At 38.1% G+C, this 26,571-nt stretch overlaps 1 protein-coding gene across 21 annotated transcripts in view; it reads right to left on the bottom strand.

Annotated features, from left to right (window-relative positions):
• The window catches only part of HERC1 (HECT and RLD domain containing E3 ubiquitin protein ligase family member 1), a 197,978-nt gene that overhangs the window by 135,813 nt on the left and 35,594 nt on the right, over positions 1 to 26,571 (bottom strand). For all 21 annotated transcript variants that reach the window (XM_021094060.1, XM_021094074.1, XM_021094069.1 and 18 more), the window contains exons 2-6: positions 18,426 to 19,381; positions 10,647 to 10,742; positions 4,546 to 4,740; positions 2,787 to 3,098; positions 98 to 194 (exon numbers count right to left, since the gene is read on the bottom strand). In XM_021094060.1, coding sequence (XP_020949719.1) covers positions 98 to 194; positions 2,787 to 3,098; positions 4,546 to 4,740; positions 10,647 to 10,742; positions 18,426 to 19,355 — 1,630 coding nt within the window. In that variant the 5' untranslated portion in view covers positions 19,356 to 19,381. The remainder of the gene's footprint in view (positions 1 to 97; positions 195 to 2,786; positions 3,099 to 4,545; positions 4,741 to 10,646; positions 10,743 to 18,425; positions 19,382 to 26,571) is intronic.

Genomic DNA, 26,571 nt, shown 5'->3' with positions numbered 1-26,571 from the left:
GTCAATCATTGGCCTATTAAATTTAGTTTCATCGCTTCACAGTAACCATCATTTATATTTTTCTGTGCTAATAACTTCAATTTTTAAAAAATCTTACCTAATCTTCCAAAGTCACCTTCACCCCACGTGTATAATTCACCATCCTCCGTGACAGCAGCACTATGTCTGTATCCAGCTGACACACAAACAACTACCTGCATTGCACACAAAGTGAATTTGATGAACACAAAGATGCTAAACATACAGTTCACATTTGATCCTAATACACAGAGACTTCAGAGATACTGATAATCACACTCATCCAGGAAGTGCCATGGACAGCTGTGGAGGTTGTGCCCAGGACAAGGACCGAGACAGTGCTGGATACCGCCTATGCTGTGCTGGCCAAGCCATGAACTCTAGCTTGTACCCAAAGAGGACAACTTTTCTTAATTCACACACACACAAAAAACAACTGTAAAGGTTAGCAGCACCCTCTTGCTCCCTGCCTTCCCCGCCCTCACCCCAAATACATCAATCTAATCACTTGCAACAATATTTTATCACCAGTCATGTCTTTACTCAAAGAGCTGGAAAGGGCTGAACACTGATGGAACAATGAAAAAACTTTGAATATAACATTAATACAAAATCTTCAATTCTGGCTAATCAAGAAAAACTCATCACATAACAGGGATAGCTCTCAAAAACACACTATTATTAATACAGAACGATCTAAGCAGTGAAATAAGCTTATATTAATCAAACTCCTGATAGTATCTCTTTACTCTCAAATAGCTATACAGTTGGTAAGTATATCAGGGAAGTAATGATATATAGCAGCATAATTTGGGGATCACATATCTTTTTTAACACTGATAGAAATCAGTAACTTCTGAAAAGAAGATGAACTGAAAAAGTGTCTAAACTAATAATCCCACATTTTTAATCTCCAAAAATTAGAACTCACTTTAGAAAATTCAAATTTTAGATTCAATTAAAAATACTGAGCACCTAATACATTCTAAATAATATGCTAAGAACTTGTGAAATTTTTATCTGTAAGTTATTAATTTATTTTGGGGGACTTTTTCTTTCATGATTTTCATACTAAGTTTTTTTTTTTTTTTTTCTGGTTTTTGGGTTTTTTTTTTTTTTGTCTTTTTGCTATTTCTTTGGGGCCGCTCCCACGGCATATGGAGGTTCCCAGGTTAGGGGTCGAATCGGAGCTGTAGCCACTCGCCTACACCAGAGCCACAGCAACGCAGGATCCGAGCCGCGTCTGCAACCTACACCACAGCTCACGGCAACGCCGGATCCTTAACCCACTGAGCAAGGGCAGGGACCGAACCCGCAACCTCATGGTTCCTAGTCAGATTCGTTAACCACTGCGCCACGACGGGAACTCCAATACTAAGTTATTTTTAACTGGTTAACATTTCCATTATAAAATGGAACATTAAAAAGAATATAAGTAAATAAAATTAAAAACGATGGGAATTAAGAAAGAAGATACCAGAAAAACAAAAAATACAACTTTAGAGAGTATTTATCTGGGGAGTTCCCTTCGTGGCTTAGCAGTTAATGAACCCAACTAGGATCCATTAGGATGTGAGTTCGATCCCTGGCCCTGCTCAGTGGGTTGAGGATCAGGTGTTGCCATGAGCTGTGGCGGAAGTTGCACATGCAGCTCAGATCCTCAGATGCTGTCTGTGGCTGTGGCATAGGCCAGCAGCTGTAGCTCTGATTTGATCCCTAGCCTGGGAACATCCATATGCTGCAGGTGCAGCCCTAAAAAGCAAAAATAAAAATAAAAAGAGTATTTATCTGAAGTTCCTTAAAGGCCCACACTCAACATCTTATCAAGCATCCCCTGATGTTAAGTGGAATGTTCCAAGGCTCATTGCTTTGAAGTTGATGTCTAAGTTAATTGAAAGTTATAATAAAGTAAAATTCATTTGATAGCCAACCTTGTCAGACAAACTCCCATGAATAGAAAGTGTCCCACTTGTAATTCTGGTATAAAATTAAAATTTTAAATTTAAAAGATTTTTAGATACGAAAAGATTCATGGAAAGAACACAATCTTAAAATGAAGGAACCCACAATATAGCATATACTTTTAAGTTATGAAAATTGCTTTGTTTCTTCAAACAAAGGTAAAATAGAAATTTAAAAAGTAGATCTAGGTTCAGTTTATAATGGTGCCAATTAGTTGTGCATGACCTTGGGTAAGTTATTTAACCACACCAAATGGGTCATTTAAGTTTCTATTAGAACACGACCTAGTCCAAGAGAACCTTCTGACCTCATTTTCAAACAGCACACCCTGCCCAAGTTAGTATTATATTATTCATTCTTTTCTTTACTATAATTTGAAATTATTTTATGTGTTTGGTTATATATTTATCATCTCTATCCCACAGATTAAAGCTCTATGATTAAAGCTCTGTGAAAGCAAGGATCTTGTCCGTTTTGTTCAGTGCTATATATATAATGCCTAAAACACTATCTGCCACTTGGAAGGTGCTAAATAAGTATTTGTGAAATGGATTATTGTTAATTTCCTATCTGTGAAATACAAATAATTAACTACCTTAACAAGGCTGTTACAAGAAGTGAAATTAAGCAATGCACATGAAAGTGTTTTGCAAACCATCAAGCAAATACACAAAAGCTAAGCCAAAGGGTTCAGAGGGCAGGCTACTTCAAAAAGAATACATCAAAATCTGGAAAATATTGCCAATTATAGCAATTATAGCACCAATGCATCTAATCACTTTTAAATCCAGAAAGAAGGCACATACCTTTCCCTGCAGAGGGCCCTGAATAAGCTTGGGATATTTCTGTGTTGAACTATTTCCATGTCCCAGTTTCCCATAATCGCCATCTCCCCAACTGAAGACTTCTCCTTCTGTTGTGAAAGCTAAAGTATGACCATCAGATCCTTTAGAAGATGAGACCTTTTTAATGGATCTATGAGGCTCAAACGTTAACTTTTTTAAAGTAGACTGATTATTAGAATCTCCAAGGCCCAGTCTCCCATAGCTGCCTTTACCACAAGCTCTGACAGAGCCATCTGTAGAAATGACAAAAGTGCAGTACTGTCCAGCTTCAATCTACAAGCAAACAAATAGAATCATAAATATAAAATGCTTCTATGAGAATGAAAGCATAACATTTAAGACTGACTTTTACCAAAGAGGCTCAAAGTAAATCTTTTAAGTCAAAATATGAATTTCCATAGTGATTAAGAAGTAAACGGAAAATCTGAAAAACCATTAATGGCCTATCCATGTTGACTTTATTGTTGAACTCAAATTAATGTATATTTTATCTTTTCAGGTTATCCACCTGGTCATGGTTCAACGAAAAATCAAGTAGGAGTGCCCATCGTGGAGCAGCAGAAATGAATCCAACTAGGAACCATGAGATTGTGGGTTCACTATCTGGCCTCGCTCAGTGGGCTAAGGATCTGGTGCTGCCATGAACTGTGGTGTGTGTACTATAGGTCTGATTAGACCCCTAGCCTGGGAACTCCCCCATATGCCACAGGTGCAGCCCTAAAAAGACAAAAAAAAAAAAGTAAAATGTTTCAGCATCCTTTTAAATAATTGGTGAAAGGTAAGAAATAGTTCTCCTGAAATTCCTTAGGGTCCATTATACTAAGAACTGTGTAAGACACATACCCTAAATTAATTTGAAAAAATGAAAAAAAATTTTAAGTCCCAACATTTTGCATTTCCATTTTATTTATTTATTTATTTATTTATTTATTTATTTATTTATTTATTGTCTTTTTAGGGCCTCACCCATGGTATATGGAGATTCCCAGGCTAGGGGTCGAATCAGAGCTATAGCCACCAGCCTATGCCACAGCCACAGCAATGTCAGATCTGAGCCTCATCTGTGACCTGCACCACAGCTCACGGCAGCACTGGATCCTCAACCCACTGAGCAAGGCCAAGGATTGAACCTGCAACTCATGGTTCCTAGTCGGATATGTTTCCGCTGTACCACGACGGGAACTCCTATTTTATTTTATTTTATTTTTATGGCTGCATTTACGTAGCTCAGGTCCTACGGGTCCTATGTTGTTGTGGCTGTGATGTAGAATAGCAGCTATAGATCCGATTCGAACCCTAGCTTGGGAACTTCCATATGCCACAGAAGCGGCTCTAAAAAGCAATACATAAATAAATAAATAAATATTTAAAAGTATCATAATAAGAACATGAAATGCCAATCTGGTAAAGGGAAAATTCTAATTTTTATTTAGTCTTATTTACCATTTGTGTGAAATATAATGGCAAGTCTGTTGCCATTCATAATTCTTTTTAAAATTTCAAATCAAAATTCAATTTTTGAAACTTGGAAACACTGTTAAGGAAATGCTTTTTTCTATGAAAATGGAAAAACTGATGTAGTATCAAATAGAAACAATATGGATAAGAAACAAGCAAGAATTCATTCATTAAAAACAAACAAACAAAAAAACCCCACTCTTAATGTTACATAAAGCAAACCCCACCATCTATCAATTTGTAATGTATATAGAGAACTCACAGTCTGAGCATCAGAGAAACTAGGGGCCAGTTTGGGTTGCAGTATTTTTTCCTGTGTGCCTTCTACCAACTGATGGCTGCTGTTGCTACCCCAAACATAAACCTCACAGGTTTCTGAGACAATGGGAGCATCACCAGTCTGAATGCTATCTGGGCTAGCACATGTTCTTGAGTAATCAGAAGCCATTCTGCAAACCTATTGAAATAAGAAACACACCATAAATAGTCAAGACATTTTTAATGCAGATATTTTTATATTCTCTGAAATTTTTGTTCACTTTCTTTCCTCTAAAACTATCTCAACTGCTCAAATAACCTAAGAACAATACATCCAATCTTAAACAGAGATGGCTAGACTATGCACTCCTGCAGAATAAATCACTTAGAAATACTAACAAAGATGGCAAAAATGGGAAGGTGAAGACACACAATCAAGCCTGTTTTAACTAAACATTTTATTAATGCATACAAGAGAAAACAGAAAAACAAAGCAGTAAAAAACCCACCTTTGATAATCCCATCATTAACAGTTATTTTTTTTATGTATGTCCCTTCCAGAATTCTGCATAAATATTATCACAGTGGACATATAAAAGGGCCATGCAAAATTTTCTCTATGTCTACTAATCTTCATATTTGATTCAGTAACATTCCATCTAATGTAAAAATCACAATTTATTTAAACATTTTCCTTTAAGAAGACATTTAGATTTTTTCTACTTGTTTGTTAAATAAGCCATTTTAAGAATATAGTTGTTACTACATTTTTAATTACTTTCCTCAGTAGAGTACCTCACAAAAAGGACTACTATATCTGAAAAAAAATGACAACAATCTTACAATTTTTGAAACACATTTATACCAAATTGCTTTCAAAAGTGGTGTTACAGGAGTTCCCTGCTGTGGTACAGCAGAAACAAATCCAATTAGTAAACCATGAGGTTTCAGATTTGATCCCTGGCTTTGCTCAGTGGGTTAAGGATCTGGCGTTGCCGTGAGCTGTGGTGTAGGTTGCAGACGCGGCTCGGATCCTGCGTTGCTGTGGCTGTGGCATAGGCAGGCAGGTGTAGCTCCAATTAGACTCCCACCCTGGGAACCTCCGTACACTGCGGGTGCAACCCTAAAAAGCAAAAAAAAAAAAAAGTGGTGTTACAGTATTATTTTATCACCAGAAACATACAAAACAAGGGCTGTCCTAAAAATAATAAAAGTCCAGAGCACATCAATACTCATGCAAATAACTATATATGTACATATAGATATAGCTATAGCCATATAAAATATCATGACTTACTTACTATTTGTGTTGAATATAATGGTAAAGGCTATTGCTGTTCATAACACTTTCTAAAAATCCAGGCTTCTCCCTTCCCCTGACTCTCACAAACCCTGCCAAAAACGCAGGACCTAGGATTGTCATCACAATTGACTTATCCAACGAATAGGTCTATATGAGAGTACCAATCTCATTGCATCCATATCAATAACAAATATCATGCTTCAAATTTTTTTTTGCAAACTTAAGCAAGGAAAAAGATAATGCATTCTTTTTAACTTCACACTTATCATCGAAGGAGCTAAAATTTTTCCATCTTCTTGCTTACCACAAATTTCTGCCCATTTATTTATCAGGGCATAATGAATTTTTCACTGACTTGTATGAATTACATAAAATAAAGATATTATCTCTGACTACAGCTGTTGTTAATTTGTTGTCCACATTTTAGGGGGTTTTTTGGTGTGTTTTTTTGTTTGTTTGTTTTTTGTGGGGTTTTTTGCTGAACCAAGCAAAACAATAAAAGAGGAACCTTCAAAAGTCAACTTATTATATTGTAGACCCTTAAATAGTAAGGGATAGACTGATTTTAGTCAAAATTTTTAAACAGTACCCAAAACAAGAGGATATGTATGTCAGACAAATAATTTCCCAGTGAATACAAACAAAATATGCATAAGTAAGGGCTGCCAGGCCCTAATAACGATCTGAAATCCTGCTGCCAACAAAAGAAGGATTATGGGCCCAAGTAGATTAAAATTTTTTATCTAAAAATCTATTACAGGGAGTTTGCACTGTGGCACAGTGGGTTAATGATCTGACTTGTCCCCAGCCCAGTGCAGTAGGTTAAGAACCCTGAGTTGCTAATGCTTTGGCACAGGTCACAGCTCTGGCTCAGATTCGATCCCTGGCCTGGGAATTTCCACATGCCACAAGGGTGGTGGAAAAAGAAAAAATAAATAAATAAAGATTTATTACAGTTGTCCCTCCCTTATTCGTGGTTTCACCTTCTGTGGTTTCAATTACCGATAGTCAACTGCCGTCTTAAAATATTAAATAGAAAATTTCAGCAAAAAACTATTTCTAAGTTTTAATATTGCATACTGTTCTAAGTATTATCCCTTTGTCCAGCATAGCCACAATGCATACGGCTACCTACCCATTAGTCACTTAGCAGCTGTCTCAGTTACCACCCTGACTGCTGCAGTATCTCAGGGCTTGTGTTCAAGAACCCTTATTTTAGTTAATAATGGCATCAAAGTGCAAGGGTAGTAATGTTGGCAATTTGGGTATTCTCTTACTGTGCCTAATTTATAAATTAAACTTCATCATAGATATGGATGTTTAGAAAATAACATGGTACATATATAGAGTTTGTTACTATCCATGTTTTCAGGCATCCACTGGAGGTCTTGGAATGTAGCCCTCACAGAGAAGGGGAAACTACTGTACCGTAATAAGGCTTGAAAAAGTCATAGCCCTCCTTCCTCAATCCTCACCAAAAAAGAGAGAAAGGGGCAGGGAGCGGGGGCGAGGGGGAAATGCCAAAAAAATTCTACTCACAGGGCTTAGAAATGTGTTTTTTAACTACAACTGAGGTGATGGACAGAATTCTGGGAAGATAATAACAGCAGCAATGTAGCTTTCTAAACACTCTGAATCACTTACACAGAGTAAAGGGAAAGCTAAAGTCCAAACTCATGCTTCACAACAAAACTAGGTGACAAAGGTAGCTCCAATAACTCCAAGATATAAGCAGGTGTGGACAAACCACTACCAAACACAGAATCTGCATGGTAATAACATCTGTGCAGGAGGAAGCCAAAGAGTGTCTCAGAGACCTCAGAACAAGAAAAACCCACTGGAAAGGCTCACCAGAAAGAACAGTCTAAGAAGAGCAGTTGCAACTGGGAAGAGCTTTGCCTTCTCTGATAGCAGGTACAATTACAAACAGACCAAAATAAGAAGTTTGAAAGAAGCTATAGCAATCTAGCTCTTTTGAACTCTTTTTGTGTGTCCATTTGTTTTATTTTGTTGGCTATGCCCAAGGCATTCGAAAGTACCCAGGCCAGGGATCTAAACGACACCACAGCTGTCATAAAAGCTAAAGCAGTGACAATGCTGGATCCTTAACCCACTGAGCCATGAGGGAACTCTTAGGTCTTGTGAACTCTTGAAACTGACAAGCCAGTATTTTCTTCCAGGACAGAGACTTCACACTCAGGAGAAACTACTGAGAGTGGCATAAATGTTGAACAGAACAGGGACAACAGAAAGCAAAGAGAGAAGGTCAAGGTAAAAGTTGGAGAAGGGAATATGCTGGAAACCACCATTTTTTTTCTTTTTACAGCCACACCTGTGGCATATGGAAGTTCCCAGGCCAGGGATCAAACCAGAGCTGCAGCTGCAGGCCTATGCCACAGCTATGCCAATGCCAGATTTGAGCCCCATCTGTGACCCATGCCACAAGCTTGCAGCAATGCTGGATCTTTAACCCACTGAACAAGGCCTGGGATCAAACCTGCATCCTCACAGAGACAATGTCAAATCTTTAACCTACTGAGCCACAACAGGAACTCCACCATATTTTTTTTTAATATTACACAAAAACAACAGAGGAAGGAAGTCTATGGATTTAGAAAGGCTATCTTGAATCCCATCTCATTCTAAAAATTCAGGAAAGTAAATTTTTCACAAAAATTGCAACAAAAAAAATCAAGGCCAATTCCACATGAAATTATTATTAGTCCCCCAAAAGGGGATGGGGAAGAGGCAGAATGGCATGCCGGAAGGAACCTGCCACAAAACAGATCAAACTGTAACCCATATCAAAGCTAGAAAATGAAACATGACATGAAAGAAAAACACAAATCTGAAATAGGAACACTCAAAAATGAGGTGACAGACTCAAGAAAGAATTAGAAATAAAAGGAAAAAACATTTCAGAAATGAAAACAAAACTAGAAGGAATTCAAGAGTAAATAAACATAGTATCTTAAGAGCAACAAAAAAGCAAAAAATTGTTTAGAAATAAAAAAGCAAAAGATATAAAAAATATTCAAGACAAAATAACAATTTACACAAGTTAGGCAAAGACCCAACATGTAGATAATAGGAGTCCTAAAAGAGAATCAAATTAAAAAGAATAAAAATAATACTAAAAACAATAATTTAGGGAAATTTCCCTGAAATAAAAAATATTTGAAACTACATACTGAAATCCTCACATTTCTGGGACTATCTCCCTAGCATGGATAACATCAAAATGTATTCTAGTAAAATTACTGATTTCTAAAGAAAAGAGATCCTTTGGGCTTCTCAGCAAAATGAGCACATGACTCTAACATAAGAAAGAAAATCAGATTATCTTCAGACTCTGGCAGCAAAGGTCTATGCCAGAAGAAAACGGATGGATATATTTAAGAAAAAGAACAAAAGGAAATGTGAATTACAGACTTTTTTTTATAACCCTAAAACTAACTTCCAAATATAAAAAGCCTAGCAATTAACATGTAAGAACTAAGAGAATTTTATTGAGTCTTCATTGAGGAATGTATTAGAGAATGAGCACCAGCCAACCAAAAATAACAGACAGACACTGACACAGAAACTGGCAGTGAGCATTAAATATGCAGTTACTTGTAGAACTAATACTAAATGAGGGTTAAAAAGCTTTTCCTATATGAACTATGGCATAACCAAATAGTCATTCTTTACAAAAACACTCCAATTAATAAATGTAAGAGGAATGATATAATTAGAATATCACCACTTTATAACCAAGCACCAGTGAATTAATGTATCAGATTATTAAGAATCAAGGGCTGCCAATACTACAAAAAGAGAGACTACCAATGGAAGATCACAACACTATGTATAGTCTTGCCAGAGGAATCAAACCTGAAACTGATCAAATCCCTGGATTCACTTAATATGCAGGAAAGCAAAGGAACTGCATTATAAACAGTCAATCAGCAAAACCCAGATAACAGGAAATTCTACAGCCTAAAAAGCCCAGGTTCCTGAATAAATACATTCAAGGAGAAGAAAAAAAAAAATGGAGGGGGAATATACAGATTAAGAGATTTAAAAGATATATATATATATAATTTTTTTTTAACATGCAAGACTGAACTACAGTGTCTAGGGATGCATATCTGGGTGACACAACTATGCAAGAAAGTGACCACTTTTTTTATGGAGTTCCGGGACAGGAACTTTGAATCTGAGCCACAGCTGCAACCTACACCACAGCTGTGGCAATGCTGGATCCTTTAATCCACTGTGCCGAATCAGAGATCAAACCCACACCTCTGCAGTTGACCTAAGCCACTGCAGTCAGATTCTTAACCTACTGTGCCATAGTAGAAGCTCCAGGAAGTGACTACTCTTAAAGTCAAGATAGTGGTTATTTAGGGAAGGAGGAAAGGGATGACCAGGACATCAAAGGGCTCCTAGAGTTGCTAGTAAAGTTTTCTTTCTTTCCTGGACACAAATAAAAAAGATATTTATTTTCTTATAATTAATTAAGGTACAAGTTTTTTTTTGTCTTTCTGTATTTATTTAATAATAAATTTTTTAATTAAAAAATACACATGATCTAAAGACCAAAATGAGTAAAAGAGCATACATTGAAAAAGCGTGTCTTCTTCTGACCTCAGATGAACGACACTCCAGCTCCACTTCCTAGAGGCAACCAACCATTGATGCCACTTTCTTTTGCATCCTTTCCAAAAATTCAATGGATTATTTTAAAGGGATAAATATATGCTATAACATTTTAAGACAAAGCAATTTTTAATGTAAAAGTCGTGATTATTACATACCTCTTCGAAGAGACATAAAGCTGCCTCATAGAGTGAGCACAAGCCATCAGATGTTCTGGTTGGTTCCCTCCACTGACTCCGATCAGCAGATGAGCCCTATAAAGACATTATGGGATACAGTTTGGGAAGGAGAGAGACATGTATTCAAATTACTTAAATAGTCCACAAAAACATCTGAGGAACTGTGTATATGACAATGTGCATTAAGGTCAAATCCTTAGCATTAGGTCATGAAACTAACTCTACATGTAAGTATTATAAAAGATGTGGCTATAGAGTAAAACAGTAAATTAAGTGCCAATCCCTCACTGATAACCTTATTAAATAATGATTTGTTGTAAACATCACAAAGTTGGACCCAGAAACAGTCAAGGAGGTGGAATTTTGCCATATACACACTCTTTGGGTAGCCAATATCCAATAAATGGGGTCACAGCAAAAATTCTACTCCTCTGGGGCTGCCCTACCCACCTGCTCCCAAAAACAAAGTAGAACATAGCCAGCTAAAGTGATAACCCTGACCAGAACAGCAAAAAGTCTGTTCCTCCCTTCTTACTTTCAGCACAACTAAGGTCCCACCAATCAATTCTTGTAGCTACCTGACTACATTAGCAACAAAGTATCTTTTTCCTAGCAGAGCACCTCTCTGCAACTGCCTTCTCTCCACAATAGAGCCCAATGGCTATGACCAGAAATCATTCTCTCACTAGAAACCAATAAACCAAAGAGAGAACTTGATCTCCACTGTTCCCTACAATTCCCATATTATTAAAACTTTACAACACAAATGTTCTTTTTCTGACTTATCAATCCTATAGTTATGAAATTTTCATAGTGGCTTTATTTCAAATATTTGTAAAAATACTTCAATTCTTGGACGTTCCTGTTGTGGTTCAGCAGTAACGAGCCCAACCAGTATCCAGGAGGATGAGGGTTTGATCCCTGGCCTCACTCAGTGGGTTAAGGATCTGGCGTCGCCATGAGCTGTGGTGTAGGTCGCAGACACAACTTGAATCCTCTATTACTGTGGCTATAGCGTACACCAGCAGCTGTAGCTGATTCAACCCCGAGTCTGGGAACTTTCATATGCCACAGGTACGGCCCTAAACAGAAAAAAAAAAATTTTCAATTCTAGTTGATCACCTGGCAAAATATACCATAGAAAACTATATTCTTTACTGTGGAAAGGAGGTTGGCTTAGATGCCCTGTAAGACCCCATCTGACTCTAGATTACATGATTATATCAATTCAAACTATTTTAACTAACATTATTCCTAAGTGATAAAAAAATGAATATGCTGGCGTCATCGGGTGTTAAGCTACTGATGCCAAATTAATTTTTCTTTTTAATTGCTTAAGGTAGTGCTCCACAAAATTTAATGCAGACATCAATTAGCTGGAAATTTTGTTAAAATGCAGATCCTGATTCAGTAAATATAGGTGGGGGCCTGAGATTCTACATTTCTAGCAAGCTCCCAGATGATGCCAATGCTGGAGTCTGAGGCTCACACTTCAGGAGTAGGCTTTAGAGAACCACTTGCAGGTCTTGGAGTCCTATCAGAAGCTGAGTGTTCAAAATTATTTAGTCCCTAGACACACAGGGTGTGGCTACACCAGCAAATACTTTGAGGTACAGCCTTTCCAAATTTCATAATTAGCCATGTAGCACTTCTGGGAAATACACAATTGTAATCTGTGGCTCCACTATTTAAAGACCATCTCTAGTGATCACCAAACCAAAAGCAGATGAGAAATAACAGCTTGCTATATACCTTCCTAGGAGCTGGCATCCTGGCCATCATAATCCCTTTCCTATGCCTTTCTACAGTATAAAGGAAAATGCTGAAAAGAGCATAAAGTTTTCAGTGACAGACAGACCTGAGTTTAAATCCATGCTCCCTCATTTATTTATTTATTTATTTTTGTCTTTTTGCTATTTCTTGGGCCGCTCCCGCGGCATATGGAGGTTCCCAGGCTAGGGGTCGAATCGGAGCAGTAGCCGCAGGCCTACACCAGAGCCACAGCAACGCAGCATCCGAGCCGCGTCTGCAACCTTCACCACAGCACACGGCAACGCCGGATCGTTAACCCACTGAGCAAGGGCAGGGACCGAACCCGCAACCTCATGGTTCCCAGTCGGATTCGTTAACCACTGCGCCACGACGGGAACTCCCATGCTCCCTCATTTAATAGCAATCTGACTTAAGGTAAGTTTCCTTATCCTTAGATAGGAATAATGCCTCTATATTTAGAGCTAGTGGAAAAGAACAACTGAAATTATGCATAAATCATGCTTAGCATAATTCTTAATACAGAATAAGAACTCAAAACTGGTAGCAGTAATTGTATTTTTATTGTACACACTGGGAAAGAAGAGAAAACGAGAAAACACAAAACACAATTCTTGCTAAACTTAAAAATACCACACCAATATTAAAACATCTTTCAATCACTGTCTGCAGTGACTGATTACTGACTTCTGTTCTTCCCAAAAAGTCTATAGTTAAGGGTGAGACTAATCCAGCCCCAGTCAATTAGGATTAAAGACATCTCTAAAACCAATTCTATACAGAATTCTTAATGTGTTTTCTAAACATACTGCATAATGGAAAAAAAGAGCTATACTAGGTATTTTTTAGGAAATTAAATTTTAGAAAATATAGCACATTAAATGAGTAACTTTCATACACTGTTACTTATCACAGGAAGTTCAAAGGTCCAAAGATATAGTGAAAATTAACATAAATACGTGGTTGCACAGCTCTTCATTTAATATCTTCCTCTTACTTACCTACCACTGAAGATAATGTAGTATCTTTTTTTTTCCAACATCTGTTTTTTAAAATGATCAGATATGAACACTGACGTCATGGGACACATTACCTTATATTCTTGTTATCTGGTTTTACTCTACTTAAAATTGCTTCATTGATTCCCCACTGCCTACAGAATCAAGCTCAAAACTCCTTAGATGGAATACAAGGCCCTGCCTAGCTTGGCAGCTCATCCCATTCCACCCCGTACATTCAGGGGCTTGCTCTCCCACACCTCAGTCACTTTGTGAATTCTAATCCTCTCACCAGAAAACTTTTCTAGCTCCTCCACTCACACACCTCATGTTTGCAGGCAAATTCTTCTTACTTTCCAACTAAACTTAGGGGTCCTTCATTTTCTGTTCCTTCCCCTCTAGCCCTCCTTCTATGTCCCATTACCCCCTCCCTGTGCAGTTCTCTACTACAGCCCATCATCATTAATTTGAAATGTCTTGAGCATCTCTTTCCTTAAACTGTGGGCTGACTTAGGACATGGACTCTACAAAGCTTATTCATCTTTTTAACCCAGAGCCTAACAGTATCCAGCATACATACAGTAAACACCTAGCGGCATCAAAGGCCAATAGTGTTTCTAATACTGCTTATTATTTTAGGTTTTTTATTTTAGTAGAATTCAGGGATGTACAGTGATATCATTTCCCTGCTCTTTATTTAAATATAAGTTAATGAATATCCTGTGTCCTTGCAGTTAAACAGAATTATTACATGTGTGGGTACTGGAGGTTTACAATCACACATGCAGGAGTTCCCAGCCTGGCTCAGTAGTAACGAACCCGACTAGTATGCATGAAGACACAGGTTCGATCCCTGGCCCTGATCAGTGGGTTAAGGACCCAATGTTGCCATGAGCTGTGGTATAGGTCACAGACATGGCCCAGATCCCGCACTGCCGCAGTGTAGCCTGGCAGCTACAGCTCCAATTCAACCACTGGCCTGGGAACTTCCATATACCGCAGATACAACTCAAAAAAAAAACACAACAAAAAAAATCACACATGTAAATACAATTTAAGGCCTGAACTCCTTTCTGTTAGGCCTTATACCATGTACTCAACTGATGGTTATATGTCTCTCTCTCTGATGTCTAGCTTGGAGATAAGTTTTGTCCCAGTTGTTCATGAGTAGAGAAACTTAAGACAGGTCAGGATGGGGTCCAGTGTACCAGGAGAAGCTCTAGATGTGAGTTCTCAGACAACACTGGAAAGTCTAAGAAATATGGGTTCTAGAGATCAAGAGCATCAGATTCTATCACTTACTGTATAAGGAGTAACAAATATAAAATTTAATTAACTCTTTCCCCTAAAACCAATCTGAAATTTAATTCAATCTAATGTAGGTCTGTGGTGACTTTGGGAGAGCCAAACTAAATCAAACAAACATACAAGATTCTTTACCAGAACATATCCAGAATTCTGAGGAAAGATATCTAGGGTACCACTGTCCTAATACAAAGTTATAATATAGGGTATAACCTAGAAGCGTAAGGAGAGCGGCCCCTTCTGACTAGATGCATTTAACATTTTGTCCAGATACCAAAGTGGCCAAGAGGAGAGAAAAGTGGAAATCCAGAAATAAAACACATTTATTATATTTTAAGGTAGGCCTTCATTGGGGACAAAAAAAGTCAATTTAACATAAACAGGTTAAAGGCTATATATAGTCAGGAAAAACATGGACCTACAAAAAGACTATAGGTTCTAAGAATTAGCACAGTGCCTAGCCCATCAGTGCTTAATCAGGAATACATATTATACTTTCAGTTCTTTGCCAAATGGATGTATAAATAATATCTACCTCAACATGATAAGTGAATGAGATGGTATTTATAAAAGCACCTGGTTGGTAGTAGGCACTCAACAGAGGTTAGCATTCTTCTTCCCATATTCATGCAGTAAATGTAATCCAAAAAATGAATGGGATGGTTTGGCTGAGGTTAACTAAATGAAGATATTATATACGTAGTAAATATATAACACATAATATTTACAGTAAGGATTATTTAAGTTTATAGAACCAATTTAAACTCACAGTCAAATATGCATACAAACCTATTTCCAAAATGCTGAAAGAGAATGAGGCTAAACAGATAGTGAGAAAAGCACCATCTTCCTGGGGCACCATCTTCCCACTAAGGAGCAATACTGCAGGATAAGGCCTTAGAGGGTAAGGTGGGAAAGAGACCACTGAATCAGGTTAATAGCATTCTGTTTAAGGAGGAGATGCACCATAGAAAAGTGTATAATCATTTAAGGAGATCGTGCAGTAATTAATATCTTTTCTTGTAACAAAGGCAATGCAAAATAAATAGACTGTAAAATGGAGAATTAAGTAATTCTTCAGAGAAACATTAACGTGTGACCATGAAAAGGTAACATTATTTTAGGTCATTAAAGCGGCACATTGCGTATTTGAAAATGATGTAAATTTAGAGAATGTTACCAGTATGTATTAAGAACTAGAAAGTAGAGAAGTTCCTGTCGTGGTGCAGCAGAAACAAATCCGACTAGGAACCATGAGGTTTCAGGTTCGATCCCTGGCCTTGCTCGGCGGGTTAAGGATCCAGCGTTGCATGAGCTGTGGTGTAGGTCGCAGACGTGGCTCGGATCTGGTGTTGCTGTGGCTGTGGCTTAGGCCAGCAGCAACAGCTCCGATTAGATCCCTAGCCTGGGAACCTCCTTATGCCGTGGATGCGGCCCTAAAAAGACAAAAGACAAAAAAAAAAAAAACTGGAAAATAGTATGAGAAAACCAGATGTGCAAGTGAGTTTAAATATTGATTAAGAAACCACAAAGAGCCCTAACTGCCCTTCATAGCTGTTACCGCAAACTTTTCTTAGATCACTGTATCTGTGGCTCTAGGTTTCCACTTCAGGTAAAGATCACAGGGCCCTTGTCAACTTTCCAGATCCCAAGCAAGGAACCACATGCTTTTCTGTTCTTTATATATTTTTATATATTTAGTGGATTTTCTTGTCTAAATTTTATTTAACACTAAGAAAATCAAATTTTCATAGATCTCCTAAAATCCCCAAGTACTTATTTACAATAAAATTATTTGAAAAAAAATGACCCAGGTGTTCCCACTGTGGCTCAGCAGTAACAAACCCAACTAGTATCCATAAGGATGCAGGTTCAATCCTAGCTCCATTCAGTGGGTTAAAGATCCGGCATTGCTGTGAGCTGTGGTGTAGGTTGCAGACAGTTCAGATCCCATGCTGCTGTGGCTGTGGCTAGCAGGTTCAGCTCCGATTCAACTCCTAGCCTGGGAACATCCATATGCCTCAGCTGTGATCATAAAATAAAATAAAAAAATAAAATGACCCAATATTTACTATTTAGTTCACAAGTACAAAATGTAAGCCAGGTGAAATTTAAATGCCCTGGTTGGAAAATAAATTCAACATAATATTTTCATGAAACATTCCTGTCGGTCCAAGAGCTTTCTACTTGTTTTTGTGGGGGATTTTTGAGGAGGAGGGAGGATCTGAAAATATACATATACAATTTTACAAGTGGCATTTTTAATTATTTAAACTAAATAAATTTATTAATTGATATGTGGTAATAAAAGACACCGAAAAGGCAGATCAATGTAACCCAACTGAAATTAATTCAATTTATAAGTGTTTAAAATAAATCTTTATATTCCACATTTGTATTCTTTTTTTTTTTTGGCCACACCCATGGCATGTGGAAGTTCCCGGGCCAGAGATTGAACCCATGGCACAGCAGTGACAACATCAGATCCCTAACCCACTGCACCACCAGAAACTCCGTAAAATCTGTTTTTTTGTTTTGTTTTGTTTTGTTTGCTTTTTAGGGGCCGTACCTATAGCATATGGAAGTCCCCAGCCTAGGGGTTGAATTGGAGCTACAGCTATAGGCCTGTGCTACAGCTACAGCAATGCAGAATCTGAGCCATATCTGCAACCTACACCACAGCTCATGGCCATGCTGGATCCTTAACCCACTGAACAAGACCAGGGATCAAACCCACATCCTCATAGATAGTAGATGGGTTCATTAGCATTGAGCCACAATGGGAAGTCCTAAATCTGTATTCTTAATTCAAACTTCTATTCTTGGTTTTCACAAAGGCATTAAATTTCAGTCTCAGAAATTCTTGAATTTAATCATACTGCACTCTATTTTATTGCTTATTCTTTAATATGATATCCAAAATTAGTTTATTTATGATAGTCAAACAATTAGGTTCCTTCGGGTATCTAGTATGCTTTCCACAGATCTAGTATGCCCAGTTCATCACTCTCCTTCATTCAGGTCCTGCTCAAATGTCACAATTTGGAGTAGTTCCCTGACCACATAAACTAAAACTCCCCTCCCCAGTGTCTACCTGAGCCTATCATCTGTTAGTCCCTTTCCCTCCTTTATATTAATTCTTAACACTTCATGCTCCCTGAAATTTATATTTATTGTCTAATTCTCCTACTGGGCTGTTTGCTTCATGGAGAAGAAACTATATTTTTTTCTGCTGTATCCCTAGGGCCAAGAATAATACTTAGCACATCGTAAATGCTTAACAAAAATTGAGGATGAAATTAGAGATTTTTTTCAAAAGACCTTCACATTCACTAGTTAAGGCCCCTCATTTTACATGAGTTTACTAAAACACAGAGAAGTTAGATGAATTGCCCAAATTCACACAGAAAGCCATAAAACTTAAACTATAACCCTGACTCTTGATCCAGTAGTCTTAACATTTTACCAACTGGCCTGTCCATGAATTACATATTCACATCAACATGCATAAAGGTTTCTTCATTGAAAGAATATAAAATATTTAACAAACCTAACAATCACCAGTAGAATTCTCAAATCATTCACTATCATGACCAATTCATTAAAAGCTGGGCCAAAAAAAAGCTGGGTCAACGTTTCCCAAAATTGTTAGATAAGAATTTTAAACTTGATTTATAATACGTACCAAAGAACGCCTCATCTGCATTAATATAGTCATAAAGCAGTCAAAGCTGATCATCCCTTCCTGGCTTGATAGTAGTTTACTTTTCTCCATGGAATTTACAACTGCTGAAGCCCCCAACGCCATTTCTATCCATTCAAGGAGATACCGCAAAGAACCTCGCTGAGCTGCTAAACCAAGCAGCAACTCAGAAGCTAATCTACGACCTAAAATGTCTGCCCCAGAATTGGGAATAGTAACTCCTTTAAGAAATGTTGTTACTTGTGATAAGCAGTCCAAGCCCATAGGAGGAATCTTGCTTTCATTTGCTAAAGATAATGGTGGCAAAGAGCTCACAACTTCAGTGGCAGTATGAATAACGTCATTGCAAAGACTGAGGCCAGGTCCCGACACAGGCATCATCCAGCTTTGTCTCAGAAGTGCAAATAATAAACTTAGACCAGTTCGAACACCCATTTCTATAAGTGCATCAGTGCTTGACCGAGGACGTTCACTAACAGAATGGACGTCTGCTGAACCAGAGCTGCTCTCCGGAGAATGCTGCTGCTGTTTCACTTTGCCTTTGTCATGGTATTTATTAGAAAGTGCATAGAAGACTCGCTGGAGTACAAGCAATCGTTTTCGAAGTGCCCCAGCAAATGGGGAATCTGAACATACCATCTTCGCTAGTGCTAGCTGACTGCTAAGAAGGGCATCCAAATAGTGGTCCTGTTCATCACTTGAAAGAGACTCACGTTCAAAGTCTGGCAGCTGTGGTCCTTTGAGGCACAAAACTTGTTGGGGCAAAGGTACTACTTCCTTATTGCTGACCAGTTTAGAATATAGAACAGCAACCCCCTCTCTTGTAGCAATAGATTCACTGTCCTCAGTAATCCAGGAGCTGTTGAGGTGTTCAAGCCATTTCAGTTTCACTGGTGGAACCATTGTTGCCATTTTGATTTACTCTTCATCCATTAGTTCTATAAAGGGAGAAGAAAAAGCAGTCAAAAACCTATGAAGATGATTTAAAATGTTTCTGAATGTCCATATCATATATCACAATTACTGATTTCAAACTGGTAAAACACAACGTCTGGACTTGAGGAGTTCCTATTGTGGCTCAGAGGGTCTAGAATCCAACTAGTATCCATGAGGATGTGGGTTCGATCCCTAGCCTCGCTCAGTGGGTTAAGGATCTGGCGTTGCTGTGAGCTGTGGTGTAGGTTGCAGAAACGGCTCTGATCCCATGTTGGTGTGCTTCTGCAGCTGCAGATACAGTTCCGATTTGACCCCTAGCCTGGGAACCTCCGTATGTCACAGATGAGCCCTAAAGGGCAAAAAAAAAGTATGGACTTTAGTTAAGAGTAATGTATTAGTATTTTAGCTTTGATAAAGGTACTACGGTTACGTAAGATGTTAACATTAGGGGGAAATGGGTGAAGGGTATATGGGAACTCTGTACTATCTTTGTTACTTTTGTGTAAATCTAAAATTGTGCCAAAATAAAAAGGTTTATTTTAAAAATTACTGATTTATGTACCTTTTCTCTTCAGGTTTTAGTCCTAATGTCAGTATAACTGGGTTCTACATGCTGATGGTTCCGAAATTTGTATTTCCAAACCCCTTCCCTGAACTCCAAACCCATATATATGTAATTGCTCACTTGACCTCTCCATACAGACATCTAATAGGTATATCAAACTTAACATATTCAAAATTGAATTCCTAATCCAACAATACCCATCACACCCACCCAAACCTGTTCCTCTTGTGAACTGCCTCATTTCAGTAAATGGCAACTCTCTCCTTCTAGTTCCTTTGGCTAAAGACCTTGGGAGAGCCATCACTGGTTCCTTCTTCTCTTATACTCCAAATTCAATTAGACAGCTCTACTTTGAAAATACAGCCAGAATCCAGAGTTCTCACATCCCTCCATTGCTAAAACCCTGGTCTAAGTCATTATCTCTTGGGTCACTGAAGAAACTTTCTTACTGGTCTCCCTGACTGTACTGAGGAACTTCAGTGACTACAAAAAGGCAGGAATGTCTTTGTATACTCTGTTTACTGCTACATTCCAGCACACAGTAAGTGCTCAATAAGTACTTGTTAAAAAAAAGTACTTAAAAACTAAGTTTGCTGGGATAAAATATTCACAAGACATAAATCCTACAAAGGACTATCATCCAAGATACATAACAAACTCCTATAACTCAATAATAAGACAACCTAATTTTTTAAATCACAAAAAAAGATATGAACAAAACTTCACCAAAGATATGTAAATGGCCAATAAGCACAAGAAAAGTGCTGAACATCATTATTCATCAGAAAAAATGCCAATTGAAAATAAAAAGAAGACAAAATCACATCCACAGGAATTAATTAATTAATTAGGTTAATAATACCAAAAGTTAGCAAGGATGTAGATCAACCAGAACTCTCACAAACCATCTGTGGAAATGTAAAATTGAATAACCACCTCAGAAACTACTTCCTAGTAGTTTCTAATAAAACTAAACGTACCTAGTCAATGACCCAACAATTCCTCTCCTGGGAATTTGTCCTGAAGAAATCATGTCCATAAAAAGACTTAAAGCTAAATAGTGGCTGCCCCTAGAAGGTGAGGGCATGAAAAGACTGGGAAGGGGCATGAGGGAACTTCCAGGAGTGATGGTAATATTGGATTACAAATACTTATACATTTGTCAAAACTCAATGAATATATATTTTAAATTTTTACATTTAATTGCACATAAATGTATGTATATTTAGGGGGAAGTATATTGATGCGTGTAATTTATTTTGAAATACATCAAATATTAAGATGCATTGATGAATATGCATCAAATGATAAGATGTATTGATATATAGATAGATATGTGTTAAAACAAGTATAATAAAATATTAATGGCAGAATTAGTGGTGAGTATAGATTATATGCTTGTTCGTTTTTAAATCTTTCTGCTTTCCTGTGTATTTGAAAATTTTCATCATAAAATCCTATGGGAGGGTTGAGACTAACCCCTACCTTTCAAGCAGAACAGTAGTCCTAACAGTTGGTAGGAGGTGCTACTGTGGTGCAAAGCATTACGAATCCAACCGCAGCAGCTCAGGTTGCTGTGGAGGCGCAAGTTCAATTCCTGGCCCAGTGCAGTGAGTAAAAAGGTCCTTTGTAGGTCACAGCTGCAGCTCAGATTCAATCCCTGGCCTGGGAACTTCCATACGCCATGGGTGCAGCCATTAAAAAAATTAAAAAAATAGGAGTTCCTATCGTGGCACAGGGGTTAAGGAGTCCAACTAGGAATCATGAGGTTGCAGTTCGATCCCTGACCTTGCTCAGTGGGTTAAGGATCTGGCGTTGCCATGAGCTGTGGAGTAGGTTGCAGACGCGGCTGGGATCCCCTGCTGTTGTGGCTCTAGTGTAGGTCGGCGGCTACAGCTCTGATTCCACCCCTAGCCTGGGAACCTTCATATGCTGCGGGAGCGGCCCAAGAAATGGCAAAAAGACAAAAAAAATAAAATAAAAAATCAAAATAAAAAATATGCTGTTGCTCTAATTTGAATCTCCCTGATTATTAATAAATCTGAGCATCATGTGTATACTGACCCACTGTACAAACTCTTCTGGGAAAACTTTATTCACATCTTTCCAGTCATTTACATTTCCTTTTTTTTTTTTTTCTTTTTCTGTGCCCATGGCATGTGGAAGTTCCTGGGCCAAGGATCGAACCTGCCCCACTGCAGTGACAATGTACTGCACCACAAGGGAACACCCAGTCACTTAATTTTCTATTGGTTTATTTTTCTTACCAACTTCTAAAAGGTTTTTGTATTTTATCATTGTCCTTAACACTGCAAATTTTTTTTTTCGGGGGGGGGGGGTCTTTTTGCCTTTTTCTAGGGCTGCTTCCCGCGGCATATGGAGGTTCCCAGGCTAGGTGTCTAATCAGAGCTGTAGTCGCCGGCCTACGCCACAGCCACAGCAACTCGGGATCCAAGCCAAGTCTGCAACCTACACCACAGCTTACGGCAACACCGGATCCTTAACCCACTGAGCAAGGCCAGGGACTGAACCCGCAACCTCATGGTTCCTAGTCAGATTCATTAACCACTGTGCCACGATGGGAACTCCTGCAAATATTTCTTCTACATCTATCTTTTACATACACACACCTTTTCTTTATAGCTCCTGCTTTCCATTCTTGGTTAAAAGCACCCAATACCCTCATGCCCTTAACACATGAATTCTAAATTATACAAGTATTCACCTAGATTTTCTTGAGTTATTTTTTATTCTTTTATACAAGTCTTTAATTTACATCAGGAATTTAAATGAATTTTATATTCATCTGGAATTTAATTAAGTTCTACACGGTGTAAAATTAGATCCCAATTTTACTGCTTCCAGGTGGAGGGCTACCACCACTTATTAAAAAATCCAGGACTCCCAAGACAGCTGAGAACAATGGCAGCTTCATAACTATCTTCCCAAATTTTTTTTTCAAAAAGTAAGGAAAAATTAAATTCTACATCAAACTACACCCACAATATAATCTGAAGATATGGAAAGACAAAACTGCAAATTAACTGTAAAAAAAAAAAGAATTATCAGCCATCCCAGAGCACACACCCTCACCTCCATCCACCCACAAGGCTTTGTGTAAACAAAAGCAGACTAAGAAAATCTGTAGAGGAGTTCCCATCGTGGCACAGTGGTTAACGAATCCGACTAGGAACCATGAGGCTGCGGGTTCGGTCCCTGGCCTTGTTTCAGTGGGTTAAGGATCCGGCTTTGCCGTGAGCTGTGTGGTGTAGGTCGCAGACGTGCCTCGGATCCCGCATTGCTGTGGCTCTGGTGTAGGCCGGTGGCTACAGTTCCAATTCAACCCCTAGCCTGGGAACCTCCATGTGCCGTGGGAGTGGCCCAAGAAATGGCAAAAAGACAAAAAAAAAAAAAAAAAAAAAAAAGAGAGAGAGAAAAGAAAATCTGTAGAAAACACAGAAGAGGAAGGACAGTGTATTCCTAAAGGTGATTTGGAATGATTGCCAGAAAGATTAAATCCACACTAAATCTGAAAATACTGAGTAAGTTTCCAGGAGCACAGACTACTAGGAAAAGATTTCAAAGTACATTTAATTTAAAGGGTCAGGCATGATTTAAAGGAGGAGGTACAATTTTAAAAGACAGGGGTGATTTATTTATCCTTCAAAGTACTTGGACTTTGCTGTATAGACAGAAGATGGTACCATTAAATTAGGAATATTATAAAGCACCTATTACCATAAAAATGACCAAGAGAAAAGTCCACAGAAAGCTACTGCAGAAAATCAAGAAAATTTCCACACATCAACTAAGAGAAATTTTCCTGATAACAAGAAAGTATAGGAAAATGAAAGTTAACAATCCAAGTAAAATTAAAGTCACTTAAACATTTGGGAATATAAAAAAACCTTGAGTCAGAAATTCAAAAACTAAAAGCAGAAACTGACCCCCTAAATAAACAAATTTTTAAAAATAATTTTGAGGAGTTCCCGTCGTGGCTCAGTGATTAACGAATCCAGCTAGGAACCATGAGGTTGCACGTTCGATCCCTGGCCTTGCTCAGTGGGTTAGGGATCCAGTGTTGCCGTGAGCTGTGGTGTGGGTTGCAGATGCAGCTCGGATCCTGTGTTGCTGTGGCTCTGGCGTAGGCCGGTGGCTACGGCTCCGATTCGACCCCTGGCCTGGGAACCTCCATATGCCGCAGGAGCGGCCCAAGAAATGGCAAAAAGACAAAAAATAATAATAACAATTTTGAAATTTTTTTGAAAAGGGAAAGGACAGGAAGGGAAGAAAAAAAAGTTGACTGAACTCAAGAAAGAAAAGGAAGAAGAAAACAAAATTCTCAGAAAATAAGAATGAATTATATGATGTTTAAGGAAGAACAGATGCAAATAAAAAATTAGTAAGGGTAATTAAAAAGCAGGGTGGGGTGGGGGCTGGGAAACAAGTATGAGAACTGAAATCTCACATACACACAAATGAGTCATCAAAGTAGTGGAAATAGAAGACAAGCAAAGAAGGGCAGGTATTTGTACTACTGGAGTACCTAAAAAAAGTAAAACAAAACAACAACAACAAAACTACAACAGAGCTGATTTTAAAGTTACAACCAAGAAAACCTGCTAAAAAATGAGGGGAAGAAAATCTGAATTAATACAATAAGGGCTCATAAGGCACCTGGGAAAATTAACCCAGAACAATCAACTCCAAGTAAATTCAATGGTTTAGGTAAAATCCTCAAGGCCTCCAGGCAAAAAGATCAAATAACTTAAAAAGGCAAAAGAATTAGACTGGCATTGGACATTTCAAAAACAATCAAATAAATAGCATAGCAACAGCTTTTATAAAGCAAAAACTAAAGGAAGTACAAGAAAACACTGGAACACACAAATAATGGAAGACTTTAACGTACCATTCTCAGTACAAAAATCAAGTGGACAAAAATATGGAAGGAAATAAAAGATGTAAACAACACAATAATTAACTCTTTTTCTACTAATAAGATCTATTTCTGAATTCTCTATTTTGGTCCACTTGTGCATTCTTATGCAAACAGTGACTTGATTACAGTGGCTTTAATTTTTTCTCTTTTCTTTTTACGGCCATACCTGTGGCATATGAAAGCTCTGGGCTAGGGGTCAAACCAAAGCTGCGGCTATGGCCCACATCTACGCCACAGATACTGGCCTACTGCCACAGCCATGGCAATGCCGATCCAAGCCCCATCCGCAACCTATGCCACAGCTTGTGGCAATGCCAGATCCGTAACTCACTGAACAAGGTCAGGGATCAAACCCACATCCTCATGGACACTATGTCTGGTTCTTAACCTGCTGAGCCACAACAGGAACTCCTACAGTGGTTTTATAAACATTCTGATGACTGATAAGGCAAGTCCCTAACTTTTAAGATTATTTTATTCAATTACATGCTACCTCTCCCAGTTCTAATTAGAACTGCATTAAATGTATATATTGATTTTCAGAAAATAGACATTTTTATGATAATTTGTCTACCCAAGAAAATGCCTTTCGATTTGATCCAATCTTATTTAGATTTTCTTCATATAAGTCCTGTGCCTTTCTTGATAAATGGTTTCTTAAGTATTTTTGATGTTCTGACTACCATGAATGGAATTTCCCCATTTCAATGACTGCTGCCATCCAGCCACCTGGGTACTTTCGTAACTTTTCCAAATTATGCAAACATGGGGGTGAATCAAAGAAATAGAAAACATATAACAATGGAAAATGAAGAAAGCAAAGAAGTTTTAAAAAGATAAAAGAGAGAAAAAAGGTCATCTATAAAACTAAATATAGCTACCACATCACTATCAGTAAACTCATCTATTAAAACCAAAGACTGAGTTCCCAGTATGGTGCATTGGGTTAATGATCCGACTGCAGTGGCTTGGGTCACTGTGGGGGCAAGGATTTAACCCCCAGCCCAGCACAGTGGGTTAAGGATCTGGTGTTGCTGCAACTGTAGCCTAAATGCCAGCTGCAGCTCAGATTCAATTCCTGACCTGAGAACTTCCACATGCTGAAGGTGCAGCCAAAAAAAATTAAAAAATCAAAAACAAAAAAACAAAAATCAGAGACTGATACCAAAAAAAAGGAAAAAAATCTAACTGGCTACCAGAACAAAACACAGGTACAATTATTTATAACCTCTGTTACAAATTAAATATACATAATAAGGTTTAATAGGTAAATCTCATTTAAAATATATTGTTATCTATACGAAAGTGATATAAAAGTAATTTGGAAATGTTAAAGGTAAAATGTAGGGTAATGATTTAACAAGAACATGCAAACTTGGAGTTCCCGTCGTGGCTCAGCAGCTAGCAAACCCGACTAGCATCCAAGAGGACAGGGGTTCGATCCCTGGCCTTGCTCAGTGGGTTAAGGATCCAGCGTTGCCGCGAGCTGTGATGTAGGTTGCAGACATGGCTCAGATCCTGAGTTGCTGTGTCTGTGGCGTAGGCTGGTGGCTACAGCTCCAACTGGACCCCTGGCCTGGGAACCTCCATGTGCTATGGGTGCAGCCCTAAAAAGGCAAAAAAAAAAAAAAAAAAAGCAAACCAAAAAAATGTATTTATAGCAGGTAGTAATTGGGAAAAAGGAG

This window comes from Sus scrofa, chromosome 1, assembly GCF_000003025.6.
Source record: "Sus scrofa isolate TJ Tabasco breed Duroc chromosome 1, Sscrofa11.1, whole genome shotgun sequence".
Lineage (NCBI taxonomy): Eukaryota > Metazoa > Chordata > Mammalia > Artiodactyla > Suidae > Sus > Sus scrofa.
The sequence above is the reverse complement of the archived record's forward strand: the minus strand, read 5'-3'. Positions and strand labels throughout refer to the sequence as shown.